At 36.8% G+C, this 15,323-nt stretch overlaps 1 protein-coding gene across 9 annotated transcripts in view; it reads right to left on the bottom strand.

Moving 5' to 3' along the window:
* USH2A (usherin) overlaps positions 1–15,323 on the bottom strand; it is a 373,983-nt gene that overhangs the window by 134,475 nt on the left and 224,185 nt on the right. For all 9 annotated transcript variants that reach the window (XM_071426043.1, XM_071426058.1, XM_071426050.1 and 6 more), the window contains 2 exons: positions 4,553–4,703; positions 4,242–4,384 (listed from right to left, as the gene is read on the bottom strand). In XM_071426043.1, coding sequence (XP_071282144.1) covers positions 4,242–4,384; positions 4,553–4,703 — 294 coding nt within the window. The remainder of the gene's footprint in view (positions 1–4,241; positions 4,385–4,552; positions 4,704–15,323) is intronic.

The raw sequence follows: 15,323 nt of genomic DNA, 5'->3' as shown, positions 1-15,323 counted from the left end.
TAAGCTGTTCATGCAATGACATGAAATCCATATGAACCCCTTCAAATATGTATTAGGAGCTGTCTTCAGCGTATTAAGACTTGTTGCCCTCTACTGCTCCAAATGTACATTGGTTCCAGAATTCAGTTCTACCGGTCAATAAAGTTCTAATTCCTAATCTGTAGGATTATGCATGGGCAGTTTGCGCTATATATCATATGATCATATATATCATATGTGCCACTACTACATCAGCTTAATGTGTTCTTTTCTTTTGCTATTTGTCCTGTCAGGTATTTCACATGATTTCTCTTCCTCTTGTCACCTCACCAGGTTTTATCTTCTCTTGTTTCAATTTCCATTTTTCTTTCTTGAGCTCATGTGAACACATTCACATCAACTATTTATGGATTAGTTTATATACCTCAATTATATGGACCTAACTTACATAATTAAAGTAGGAGACCTGTCTTAGACAAAAATATCATTAGCAGAGAAAGCAAGAGATTCCAAAGGTGGCAAACTGCTTTATTTACCCTCTTGTTCTGCACTGTCTCTCTTCATTGTCAAATCTTCGTCAGGAAGATTTAGGAGAATCAAGAATCATAGAATATCTTGAGTTGGAAGGGACCCATCAGGATCATCAAAGCACAACTCTTGACTCTGCACAGGATATTCCCAGGAGTCACACCATGTGCCTCAGAGTGGTGTCCAAACACTTCCTGAACTCTGTCAAGCTTGGGCTGTGAACACTTCCCTGGGAAGCCTGTCTTGATGTGCTGTGTCCAACCAGCTGTGTCCAACCAGCCTTTGAGAGAAGAACCTTTTTCTAATACCCAATGTAAACCTCCCCTGACACAACTTCAGGCCATTCCCTTGGGTCCTGCCACTGGTCAGCACAGAGAAGAGACCAGTGCCTGACCCTCCTTTTCCCGTCATGAGGAAGTTTAATCTGTGATGAGATATCCCCACAGACTAAGGCTTTTCATCCTGGAACCAAAACATGACAGATGAGAACACCATAGCACTCTCTGTGACAGGAATAATGCTCTCCTGATTTGACAAGAAGTAGCTCAGCTGATACATTGCAGGAGCTCTTTTTTTAAATTTATTTTTAATTGCTTTTTTTATCTCCAGCAACTTCAATTCGTAATGATCTCCAGTGACTACTGTGTGCTTTTGCCCTTACTTACTGTGAAGAAACATTGGGCTGGCCTATAACTTCATTGTGTATAAAAGAGATGGACTTGATGTCATTTATGTAAGAAATAAAAAATAAAAAATTGGACTACCTCCTAGGTACCTTGCAAAATCTTCCTTTCCTGCCAGTGCAAGTCAGACACTTTTAAAAGGGCCTTAATAAGAGCTCTCCATACCAGAGTTTTATACTGATGCACAGAATCAAAATGTAGCCACGTCAGAGAATGTGCTGGTGACTGAGATGTTCTGCTGTATGCAGCTCACTGGGCTGCAAACAGGTTCTGGGCTGTTCAAAAGCTAATCAAGTAACAGGAAGCTTTTCTTTAAAGTAGAAATTTTGCTATCTAAGAACTTGTCCAAGCCATGGTGTATTTTCACAAGCACTAGAAAAAGCACCTCTCTCATTTGGGAGATATCCCTCTGAACAATGTATCAGACAATATAATTTTGCAAGTCCTAAATCTACACCTTAGGAACCCAGGAGCTGCCATTGGGGCAGCTTCAAGTAACTGTAACCAATGTCTTTGCAAATCCCAGAGACCTCAAAGGCTTCCCGTAGCTAAAAGGAAAACCTGACTTGTATCTCCTTTATTATATCTAGAAGGTTTAGTTTTATTTCTGAATACAATGTATGAGATTCTGTTCTCAGTTCAATGGTACATACTGACCTCAGTTCGGTGGCCTTTACACAGATTGCAAGAGAGCTATCAGAAATTTACATTCAAGTTACTAAAAGCAAGCTCTAATTCAGAAACTTCATCAAATGCTTCTATCTGTAGATATTCTGGCAGTAAATATGATGTTATACTTATCAAGATCACTGGAACAAACATCTTTTATTAATGCATGTTTAGCAGGATTTAAAATATTCATAGTTATGTGTATTTTTGTAATCTGGCATGGGCAGGTTAGACTTTTAAAAATGCATGGATCAGTTACTAGTGTCACAATCCTGTAAATGGAAGTATTTGAAAATTCTTTATTGCATGTTTTCTAGCATTAAAAAATACCCCAAACCTACTAATCTGTATATTAAGATCTTCCATTGTCCGATACAACATATTTTTATAGCAGCATTTACTAATTTTGCCTTAATGATTCCCAATATCCTATAAATATTTTACCACATATTTATCATAAATTAAATATAATACACAGATATACTGTGAAACCATCAACTTGTATTACTGGAGTTCTACTGACTTTAAAAATGGATGTTTGATTCTCATCTATTGCTGTCAAGTGTATGTGCACACAGACACACACATGCATATTTTTTATGCCTACAGGTACTTTATGCTTTGGTGAGACAAAAAGACATATATTTACAGAATAAAATTCAGTAAGAACATGTAGACACACATCTAGTTCAACAGAGTAAGAGATATGGGAAATTTCCACTATTAAATTGTACTTTAAAAAGTCAAAGTCTGTTGGTTAGCAGGGCCAGGAATTAAGTGTACTTCTGCAACAAACTGTCAGTACAGGCAGTTTCATAAGAATCATGTTGAAACCTTGACAAAACCACTGCTTAGACCCAATGACAATCATTCAGTCTTAAGCAATTGAGCTGAATATCCTTTCACAGATGGCAGCTCTCCACAATGACACAGAGTCCTGTGTCACCACTGAAAGTTGGCTGGGTTTTTTTTAATGATGAAGGCTGTTGGATACTGTTGCATCTCCTGTGTGGGTTTTCCACCTACCCCTAAGTCCTCAAAAGAGAATTTTAAAATTGTACACCTACTACTTAGCACAAAAATATTTTTTATATCAGTAACAAGTGATGCCTTTGAAATGTACTTCTGTCATCCTTGTATGTGAAAAGAAACACTATGTGAACTATCAGACCAGAGCTAAATAACTATTGCAATTTGAAAAAAATAGTCTTAGGAGACTGGTAGCATTTTGACTATGAATGCAGACAAGTTCAATAGTATTGTATCCACTTTTATTAGCAAACAATGTACTGAAATAACTGAATCCCTGAAAGAATTGCTACAGATAGTTAACACAGGTCTGGTACCTAAAAACCAAGTTCAGAACTTACATTTACTTTTAGGTAGTATGTTCATAGAAGCATTAATACCTTTGGAGCTTAAATGAATTTATCACATAAATTTCTGTTGTGAATCATTTGCTCAGCTTCAAAGAAAAAATGTTTTAAAGTTGTGGGAAAAAAACATTTTCTACTCAACGTTTTCTCAATATAGACAGCTGACCATTTAGAGAAGGGACTAAAATCAAGTTGAGTCATCAACACTGAATATTTGCCAATGTTAGATATCCTGCTACCTTGTACAAGAAAGCTAACAGCTCAGTTTCTTAAAAAAAAATCTGGAAAATGTGTGTTTTCTGTTTGTATTACAAATGATAAGCTCAAATTCAAAGTCATATGTTTTTGCTTACATATTGAATCAGGTGCAAAATCCTATCCTGTTAACTAACTGGCTGTACCTATACTCTGACATCTGGTTGCTAAATAAAGGGACTGTTGAAAAAATTGTAGGGAGTGAGTCTGGAGAACATAGAACTATTAACAATGAAAGTGATGGGATTGACAATGACAAACCCAATTTCAGACCAGTAGGCCTCTACTTTGAATTAACAAAGATCACTGGGAATAAAAAGTTCTGTGGTAGCTTGAGTATTCTCAACACAGAGATAAGACAACTGTCGTATACTATTAAATTCAACTTATTTTCTCTAATATGACTGAAATCAGAATCAAGTCCCAGAATATAAAGAAACACCACTTACAAAGCTGTACTTACCAGTGTATCTTAAACTAACCATATACTGCTGGAGGGATATTTTATATAGAAATAAGATACTGCTGCACAAAATATGTATGTAAAGATCCATATTTTTAAATGAATATGTAAGAAAACAGATACTTGATCCTTTAGGAGTTTTTACTTCAAGTTAATGCTAGGGAAGGAAATACATTACTGCTATATAACTGAGAAAACTAGATAACTTAAAGAAATTAAGTACAATGGCAGCTAGACTGGTATTTATATTTTCTGCTAAAGGGAGCTAAATAAGATCTGATAGCTTACTGTCCTCTGCTGTAGTCATTGAAGTCCAGTTGCTGTAAGCATTGCCATAACCATTGGAGGCAACCACTCTCATCTCATACTCAGTGTAGGGCTGCAGGTCTCCAACCCTGTGCTGTAAGGAAGCAGTAGGGCTGGGAAGCAAACTGCAAAGAAAAACAGCACGAGTTACTTCAGAACACATCCCAGCACATCAAGAAAGACTAAAACATTAAGTCTTGTAACAAGACCAGCCACCCTAAAGGTGAGCCGTGTTCAAGGGAAGGGGACTTTTCTTGCTCAGCAGCGGATGGTGGCCTTGCTGCTCTGCGTACTCTAGAATGTCACCAGCAGAACGCCGCCGCCGCATCTGGAGTCGGTAGCTGGGCGCGCCCGGGGCGTTGTTGCGAACTGGTGTAGACCAGACAACCTGAAGACTGGTCGGAGTGGCAGATGAAAGCCTTGGAGGCATCACGCCATCTGGAGCTGTTGAAAAACACGGATGAATTAGAGCAGAGAAAACCATGGAGAACATATGCCGTGTGGAAACAGAATGCTCCATATACTGGAAAAACTGTTCCTCAGGATCAACAGTAATGTTAACATGGTCCATTTAGTTTAACATTTTCACTACTGAACAATGCTGATTCTTAATTTTCTTCTTTCCAATATGTGAATATCATCTTGCTAAAAGCAAACCTCCAAACACCAAAAGTAATTCAGAAGCAACATATTTTCTACCACCTGTTCAAATATTATCTGTTTCTCCCTGTGCCCAGCTCTGCCACCCTGAGAAGCTAAGGAAATGCTCACAGAAATGTTACCCAGTATGAGTAAAATTGATCAGACTTTTTATCATTCAGATACCTTCTTGCCCTTACAAATTAATAATAATTTAACAAACAGAAGAAATTTTACGTTAAGAACATCTTTAGATAGAAATCAAAATAGATTCACTGAAGTCTCAGTCTGTAGCCCACTGTTTTGTTAAGGAAATTAATTTTTATGAAGTCCAAGGAACTGCAGATCAAAATGTGTCAGTAATGATACCACCAATGACCTTTCACTGCTGCAAATTTCACTGCATGCAGTAAAAAGAACTATGACAATTTACACCTGTGAGTTTATGGCTTCGCTTTTTTCTTTAACAAGAGATCAATCTGTTGAAGAAACTTTCTGTATTTAAACACATCTGTAACTTTTATATACAACACATCTGTAGCCATATCTCTGTAGCTCTTTTCTAGAGTTAAAGCACTGGAAAGTTACTACCTTTGTAATTCAAACTCTTGTATAATAGTTTTGCTTTTCATGGTCTAGTAGTTACCATTTGCCTTTTTTCCTTTGGTCTTTCTAACATGAATTCTTTTTCATTGCTGTTATTTTCTTCTTGTCTCTATTGAAGAAAAACCAGTCTCACAGGTCTCTAACTTAAAGTGTAGTTGTAAGCCTCAGGGCCTAAGTTGTAAGTTTTAAGATGAGCAAACAGTACTTTACAGTAAGCTTTATTATTTTCATTTACCACCTGTGTATGAGGTGGTTACTAAGAGGGAAGAAACAGACTTTGTGATACACTGTGTGAGTCATTCTCTCCCTGAGACAGGTGAAAGAAAGCATCAACTTCAAAAAGAAAGACATCAATCACATCTAATAGTTTTTATTTATACTGATATATACATTAACAGATATGTGAACTAGCATCTGATATTTTTACTCTGATTATACTTACATCTGGGGCACTTCCACATTTTTCATCTCCAGATCCAAATTGTATTACAGGGAAAGGCACAAAACATGTCCTGCTTCAACCTAAGAAACTTATTCCCTTTACATTAATTTCAAGATCTGTCAGTTCTCATACAAAATTTTTACTAAAAGCTGGCTTCTGGGGTGCTGGAGTTATCAGGTACTTCTGGTATTGACCCCTAGCCCTACAGCCCTCCTGTTTTTTTTCAGAACAAGATGAAGTACAACAGAACCTCCAGCTTCCCTCATTTCCTTCTGCTCCTCTCTGTCACTGTGAAAAAGAAAACATATAATATGGGGGCATGATCCAGCCTGTGTTTGGATGCTTTTTTCTGCTGCTGTTATCTACATCTAGGGGAAAAGGCTCTGGTAAATCCCAAGTAAACTTGAAAATCTTCCTGTTTCCAAATCCAGAAAATCCCTGAGATTTATGTAATTCATGGTCTGCAAATCCCATGCCAACACCTTCAAGGCCAATAATGAGCTTGTGAGCACTTCACCTCAGAGAGAAAAAGGTGGCTGGCTTAACTTAAATAGCTCCAATATCCCTCCAGCTGAGCCATCAAAAACAAACATTTGCACACCAAATGTCTCTGCACATGACATTCACTCTCACAGTAAAATGGAAAACTCATTTATTTACCTTACATAACATTGTTCTGTTTAGCACCAACATAAGTAGAGTTGGGTTTAAGTTGAGCAATAAAAGGTTTTAAAACTTATGGATGTAAAGTACAGTACTCCCAGATAATCATGTATTATTTTGGCATCCTTTATAAGGTGATTCTTGAAGTCAAACTGAGATAGCACAAGAAAGATGATGCAATGAAAGTAAAAATTTTTACTTCAGGGTTTTTAAGTGTTTTTCTAAGCTGACATCAACAGAAAGAGTCAATATTCGTTCAAAGCTGGGTACTACCTCATTTGAAACGAAACTGTCTGCAGATTAAAATACACCAGTTTTTAAAGTTCACACAGAAATTCAACACAGCAAAAAAAGCTACATCTAAAAATGAATCTAATTAACCGACCTAGTAATTTGGCCAGGAAGTCAAAGTTCACGTTATTGAGGGGACAGTGTGAGGCAACTCACTGAGGAAGCAAAAGCATTAAATTTATTTGCAGCTCTGTCAGGACACATGATTTCACCTTTGTCTTTCATTTACCAGTCTGTTAAATGGAGATAATAATACTGATCCTTCTTTGTAAAGCTCTCTGAGATCTACAAAGTAAAAGCTCAGATTAAGCTTTATGTATGTATAGAGGTGGTTATTATAGCGATACAGGAATGTTCATCAAAAAACAAAGATGTAGCTGTCTAAATGTCAATAACAATTGCACAGTCTGGATGTTATTTTAATGGCGTAGGTAATCTCAGCTAAATGTTCAAATCTCTTCTACCAACAAAAGCACAGCATAGGGAAGAGCAGAAAATTTGGACAAATCTCTACTGTGAAAGTTGCCTGACCCTGAGTCTTGTTGGTAGAACAAGCCAAGCCCACTACTTTCAAACCAACATGTTTCAATATACAGCAGCTGTATTTATCTGAATGGCTTCCTGTAGCCCACAGAGAATTTCCTCAGTGATGTACTAGTGAGTGTTCTCCAAAGGAATGGGGCAGGGGGGCAGGAGGGTACAGCAAATAAATTGTCAAGTCTCTGCTGAGTCATAATGAGAAAGGTGCTCTATTAAACTAATCACGATTTGCTCATTAAAACGGCAGAGCACTTACCCCCCAAAATGGTAATTCTAATTTGCACACAAAACATCCTCTGACTATTTCAAGCATTCCTCATCATCAAGGTCTTGAGTGTAACATTTCCCCCAGCTTAACCCTTTTTATCCAATCCATATCCCCAAGAGACTCCTCACTATCCAAGTAATAACTGGCAACAAGCAATAATTCTACTGTGAATTTCTCAACAGAAGAGCCATGTATCTATCAGCTTGATATATCGTCTTTAGGATGCAGTGTTGCTCAAAAATCTCCCCTCGAGCTTTAATATGACCCTCAGGGGGCAAGCACTCCACTTGCAACCTACTGAATCAACATCTAGCCCAGTAAATCCTCACATAGGAGGGCAGAAAGTCATGCTTTGTATATCAAGAGACTACAAAGGCAGAATAAAATATTTAATCAGATGTCAATTCTAATCAAATAATTAATAAACAGTTCCAGAAAACAATAAAAACTGAAGACTGTTTCAAGATGACAATGATATATTGTATTCCAAATACTCAGGTACATGCAGATGGATTGAGAAAGATCTGTTCCCTCTTCAGCCAGTAAAGTGCTAAGCAGCCTTTGAAAAGGGCTTCAACTTTTTGTCACAATTTCTTTATCTTAAATTACATGTGCAAAAATAGTCAGCTTTGTAAGTATTTGTTTATTTTAGGACAGCAATCATTGTGTGAAATGATTGTGCTGAAATGTTTATTCCACGTTGAAAGCTTATTTTTTTTCTGAGAGGTATTCATTATATTTATGATAAGGATTTATCTGAAATGTAAATTTTCTGAAAGTAGATGACTTTGAGCAGGACTATTAAAAGGTGAACTATTAGGACAATAAATTATTATTTAGTTATAAAAATGTTTCCTTTCATAAGAAGAAGAAAAGCCAGAAGAAAAGTAGAGCTTGATTACATATCTATAAAATTGGTACAAACTCATACCAACTTTGAAGTGTCACTCTTTTTAACAGTGATCAGATATACTGACCCAAATGTATCCATAATATCTCCAGGTAGGCATCTTGAAGATTTTGGAGCTATGAATATGTAACTCTGTAAGTTGTCACATCTGCATATATAAAATATTTAGCATTTGTATCTTATCAAAATATATTTCATACACATGGATGCAAATGATAACTGCAGGGATTTAATTACAGGGGAGAAGGAAAATAGGCTCTCCAGCATTTGCACCAAAACAGCAAGGAAAAGTTCCACTCCGACTGCCTTTAGATGAGTGTCTTGCTCTGTCATGACTACTCTTCCTCTTTTCCAGGTTCAATTCACAAAACCCATTTCTTTATCTCATTGTAGTGCTTGTTTAGGTCCTCCTGATTCATTTCCTATTTTAGGTGCCCATATTGAGATCATCTTATTATGGCACTTTTAATGCCAGTATGTTCTGCACTTTGACATTTGTTTCTTCTGATTTTCTCAGGTATGCCTTTTATCTAGTGGTTTGCTCAGTCCAAATAATTCCAGTCATTGCACTCCCCATAATTCTCAACTTCAGCATGTGTTTTAGTTTCATTTCAGAGAAAGACAGGCCATGATGCTGGGCCATATGTCATCATTAGAAGAGCATGCTAGTTATAAACCTTTATCTCTTGGCAAACCAGAAGATTGTTTTTTCTGTTTCTTATCTTCACAGGTTCACCAAAGTTTACTCTGGTTTGGTTTTTAACTCTTTCCCATTATTTTTCCTTCTCAGCATATACTGAATATAAGAGTTGGTCTTGATTTTTTCATTTAATAAATATTTGCAACCATGATATTTCTCCCACTCTCAATCACAAGAGAATGCACAGAACATTTTTGGATTTTCTTTCTAATATTATAATTTCACTGCTGGATATTTTCAGTTACAGATATAGCTCCACCTAACAATACACATACCAAGGACAAGGAACCCTTATTCAATGGACATCCTTGCATTTTGGAACACGAAACGTGAAAGGTTCATGGTGGCCCTCTTGCTATCCCCTCTCTGGCACATGTATCTTGGGAAGAAAGGATGCTGTGTTTTGGCCAAAAGCAAATTGAGAGATATAAAGAAGTAGCCTAAAGCCTTTGTAAACTTAGAGTAAGTCCAAACTTGTTCACACCTCATGTTAGTGAAATGTTTTTCTCTGGAAGTATAATATCAACCGGGTACAGAAATACCTTGTTCTCTCTTCATGATCTATCCTGTTTTACACCTCTGCTTTCTGCTGTAATAGTAATTTCATTTGAAAAGAAATGGTTTTGTAAATCTATTCAGAAGAGCATTTTAGCATTAATCCTTAACGTTACCTGTACGATACAATATCATTCAGAGAAATAAAATAAGATGTTTGAAAAAAATCTAAAATTTATCTTTATCTGGATTGAGTATGTAAGTTCTAACTGTGGATTTTTCTGCACTTTCACTGTTTAGTATTCCTGCCAGCAAAGCATAATTTTAGTAGGGCTCTAAAAATCAACTTACTCCATGACCTGCAGATCCAAGGTTTAAGACAATTGTCTTTTGAAATCCCAAAGCAGGCTTACTTATTCCTCATTAATATTGTTCCACAAACAAACAGACAAACAAAAAACAAACAAAAAACCCCTCCACCTCCAAAACCAAAACCCAAACCAATCAGACCTTCCCCTCCTTTTAATGAACTTTTCTTCATGTACAACCTCAACACCTGCAACCTGGGCATGGGTCTCAAGTGGAAATCCGTGTAAGAGATGCTCCTTTCCTAAATGTTACATTTCACTGAGGTCAACACTATAAAAATGTCTTACAGATTTGTCACCTCACCTTTCCATAAGAAGCAACCTGCCTTCCTTCCTCATGTTAGGTGGAAGTTTGTCCATCTTACTCAGCAAGAACTTTACTAAACTCTAAAAGCTACAAAAGAATGCCAATAAGCAATTAGCTGAATGATTAATGATTTTAATACCTGTAGTGAGGACATTGGCTAGAATTTATAACTGCCCAGAAAAAACAATTATTCAAAAGGACTATTCAGAAGGATGGCAAGCCAACAACTGCCATATAACAAAATTAATTTTTTTTTAATACTACGAAGAAAAACCATAAGGAAAGGTATTACAGAATCAGGTAGAAGCTGCAATTGAAGAAACAGCTCTTGCTGGTTAACTGTGACACTGACTACTGGAAAATGAAATATCTCGTTAAAATAGCTTTAAGAAACTATCAGATCTGCCTGTTTTAAGTTAGGGGGACAGATGTGGCAAGTGCAGTGGGAATAAGATCCTGTCTATCATCATGCAACAACTTCAGCTTCCTGCATGAACTGGCTTTAGAAATTAAGTTCGGAAGGTTTTTTTTGAATTGCAATAATTATTATTATTGGACTTTTTCGTAGTTGGTTGTTTAGCAATTTTGGGCTTAGGTTCGTTTTTTCAAAGGAAAAAGATGAAAGAATTTGACATCATCTTCAAAATCTTACAGCTTTCTTTATAATTAGTGTCTGGAATCAGAGAGATATAACCAGAGGCAGGCATGGTACCTTCCACACTGATAGAAACACCTCTGGTGATTGCTGGTGAGCAGACTGTTGGCTAAATTAAAAACTTTTTCTTAATGTTGATGCCAGAATTTCAGAGTATTGGAGGGTGGCTTTTAATCTTGCAGCTTCTTGTTTGAAACTAAACAGTTTCTAGTTCTGGAAATCCAGAGACTCCCCAAAAACAACAAAAAAACCCCTGAATTTTATCACTCGTGGTTGGGAAAAGCCAAGGGAAGAAAGTTTAAACCTATGTAGTTAAAAGAACAGTAAGGATAGACATACTATCTTCAACTTTGCAAAAGTTTTGCAAAGATAGAGAATGTTTCCCAGGATACACAGAAATGTGTGTCCTGGGAAACAGGACACACGGCAATGGGATTAAACTTCTGCAAAAAAGTTTTTAAATCTCCATCAGACTAAATGAATACTTAAATAAAATGAGATAATTTACAATTTTAAGGAAAGAAGATGGCATGAGCTGATTTCCCAATTAACTCTTTTTCAGCCTAATAATTCTTTGAAGGGGATTCTAATTCCATAGAAGAAAAGAAAGATAAAAGAAAAAGGAAAAGGCACAGAGGTGGTGATGTTACAAGAAGCATATGCATTGTTCTGAAGCATAATCCCTTAAAAATTAAGTTTTAATATTGATTTATTCTATGACTGAAGGAAAAAGGATAACATCAGATATTCAAAACCAGAAAGCACCATTCTACTGGAACAAGTGGACATGGCTTCTGCAAATGATTATTAGCTAGACAGGGTTGTCAAGCATTGAAACAGACTGCCCAGGGAAGAGGTAGAGTCACCATCCCTGGAGGTATTTAAAAGGTGTGCAGATGTGGTGCTTAGGGACACGGATTAGTGGTGGTCATGTTAGGTTAATGGTTGGTTGATGACCTTAAGGATCTTTTCCAACCTAAATGATTCTATGAGTCTATCTCCATCCAACGTGGCAAAAGAAACTAAGAAAATACAGCACTCTCAGCTGAATGTAAAGAAAATGGGATACTGGAAAACATGTGAATGCTCTTACTAAATAAGAAGTCTCATTAAATAAGAAGTCTCTTCATACTGCTCTCCTGCAATATGGATGTGCTGGTGGACTGCTAAAGAACAGACCACCCTGTTAAAGAACAGACCACCCGCAGTGCTACCAGTTGATGTGCATTTTGACAGAAGCCTCAGTTTATATATTACTGTAAGTACAGACTGGAGAACAATGCAGGGGTTCAAATAAATTAGCTCTGCAATAAGATTACCTGTAGTTATTTTTAATCCATAAATTTCTCTGTGGTACATAATGGATGGTATGAAATACTACCATTTCTGATGGAAACCAAGCTTGAGAGTGCCCATAAATAGGAAATGGATCTGACAAGATGACAGATTAGCTGGTGTTAGGGAGCCACTACACACAGTGGGTGGTGCAGTCTTATTATATCTTGAATATCCTACAGGTATCTGTGAGATCCAGGTCACTGGACTATCTTTTGGCCACAAAACAACTGCAGCCAGAACAGACTTCCATCTCACAAATTCTTTCCTTACTTGCAGAAAGAGGAGGAAAAGAGGTTCCCTAAAGTTTCTGCTCCTAGTAATCAAGGCAACACAAAGCTGGCTTTTGTTCACAGCTCCAACTTAATTCCTTATGATATATATGGTAATCACAAAAATGCTTTGACTCAGTGTCAAAATGAGTCAAAAACTCTAACTTTACAGACTGGGAGTCTTGTCTTTGCTTGCAATAAATGTTGTTCACCTCAAGACAGTAGAAGCCATGCCAGTAGAATACCGATTGCATAATTCTTTGAAAATTGACTTCTTAAGGTTCCATCAGGTGTCTTGTAAAATTTTGCTCCCTGGAAGTCTGTTTCAGTAGCAACCACATTCTCACAAATGGAAGACTAAAAAAACCCAACTAACCAAAAATCCCCTAGCAACCCCCCCTGAAGTATATACTACTTACTTTGCTCCAATCTTCATGCTATTAAAAAGCATATTAACTTTTCCTGTTCACCTGAGTTGGACAAGGCTGAAAACAAAAATATCAAAGCCACAATATCTATTAAGTAGAAACTCTGGTTTGTGTGTCATCTTAACCTGCTTCTCAATTTACTCTATGGCATTCAAAGCATATAGACTTTGAAGTGGCCTATATTCTCTAGTTTTCTTCTGCAAAGTATAGTATATGTCAGATTCAGAAAAAAATACCAAAAATGAGTGTATATTTTATTAAAAGCCTATTTTTATTCTCTCTGTCTCTTTTTAACAAAAGTCTAATTTAGCTGTTGTTCCCTTAGGTATGAGGTACACAGTTCATAATTCATTTGATATAAAATGTCAGTTTAGATTTTTGCACTTCTTTGATAAATGAGAAAAAACATGTACATTTCAATTTCCTTCTACCAGGTTTCACTAACAGAAGCCCCCCTCCCATTGTGCTGCTCAAAGACCTTTGCGTTAAATTAAACATCAAGATTCAGAAACTGTAGGGAATGATATTTCCAAGACATACAGTACAAATACATGAGACTGGGAAAAAAGGTAATGATTTTTCCTACCAGTAAAGTGATGTCTCCCAAAGAGTATCTTTGATCCTTGAATTAGTTCTCAGTTATAATTTAATATATCAAAACTGTCAGCAGCTTTCCTTATATTTAAACATAAAGCGATATAGTCAGCTCCACAAAAAGCAAAATACAACATTCAGGGGCTTTCTTCCCCCTACCCCCAACATGTGCTTGTGACTCTGAAGTCCATCAATATTAATGAGGAAAATCTGTGTACATCAAAGGAGACAGCAAAGAATTAATTTAATTGTATCTGTCATCATTGCTAGTATGGAGTGGTTTTTTCCTATATAACCAAACCCTGCCATTGATCAACATGCAAAACTCTCAGGGGTGTAATCTGCACAATGGAATAGAGAAGAATCAAAATTTTAGTTCTGGAAATAAAACTGATATAATTAGGAAAAATAACAACAAAACACTGTGTATTATTCTCTTATGTAATACACGAGGCCGAGGCTGACAAATCTGAGCCACCACATTTACAGAGTAAACAAGAATTCTTATCACTCCTCGAAATGCCAACTGCAATGCTATGGCTGTCACTTCACGTTAGGGTCCAGTCCAACAGCTGTGGTATCAATAAATTAAGCTGTATTAGAAAATAGCAATAGGATCACATCCTGATGCTTATGCTGAGCACCAGCACTGATAAAGAGCATCCATCCAGAGCCATGAACCGCAGAACTCAGCACCTTCTCCTCCTGCCCTGTGCTGCTGCTGTGCACATTCCCCCACCCCGGCCTGGGAAGTGTCATCAGCCCCACATTACAACAGCATCTGCTCTCTTTTCCCCCAATAAATGACTTCCCCCTACACCCAACAGCAGAGTTTCAACAGCATAGGTGTACATTATTCTGCATTGTCTGCTTAAGAACCCAGAAATTAATACACTGTCCAGCAACTGGGAGACAAGATGAATGATCCAGATCTCCTTTTTTTCAGCTAGTGTTCTAACAAAGAAAAGCTATGAAAGAATATCAAAGGTAACACCTCCATTGCACCTAACTGTGACAAAAATCCCTGACTGTTTTTAACCCATCACAGTTCCCCACTAAATACAGCATTTCAATTGACAGAAATATGATATAGGTGTTATATTCTGAAGGTAAATATTTAATATTTAGGGTGAATAAAAATCAATTCGGGCAAGACTACTCCCACACTGAAATAATCTGTTCAAAATATACAGCTGACTTCTCTGATGAATAGGGTAAAAGGATTACAACCTTTTATAGCTAAGCTATCCACATAGAAATGTTCATACAGCATTATTAAGTAGCTACCCATCAGTTAATGCCCTGTTCTAGACACTTGTAACAAATAAACCATTTCTATGAATTATCTCTGGGCTTCATTTCCTTAGATAATACTGAAGAACACATAAATTCACTGGAATTGGTGGTAGCATGTCAATATACAACAATAAATGATCTGCTCACAAGTATTTTTACTGAAAAGACCTTGACTACTGTCATCTTGTTCAAAATCAGGTAGCCTAATTGATTAAAGTAATTTTAACACCATTGTGCTTTACTCAAACCCAAATG

Source organism: Agelaius tricolor, unplaced genomic scaffold (genome assembly GCF_023055355.1).
Source record: "Agelaius tricolor isolate 1412-34295 unplaced genomic scaffold, bAgeTri1.0.p SCAF_1, whole genome shotgun sequence".
Taxonomy (NCBI): Eukaryota; Metazoa; Chordata; class Aves; order Passeriformes; family Icteridae; genus Agelaius; species Agelaius tricolor.
Note: the sequence above shows the minus strand (reverse complement) of the source record. Positions and strands in the feature narration are given on the sequence as shown.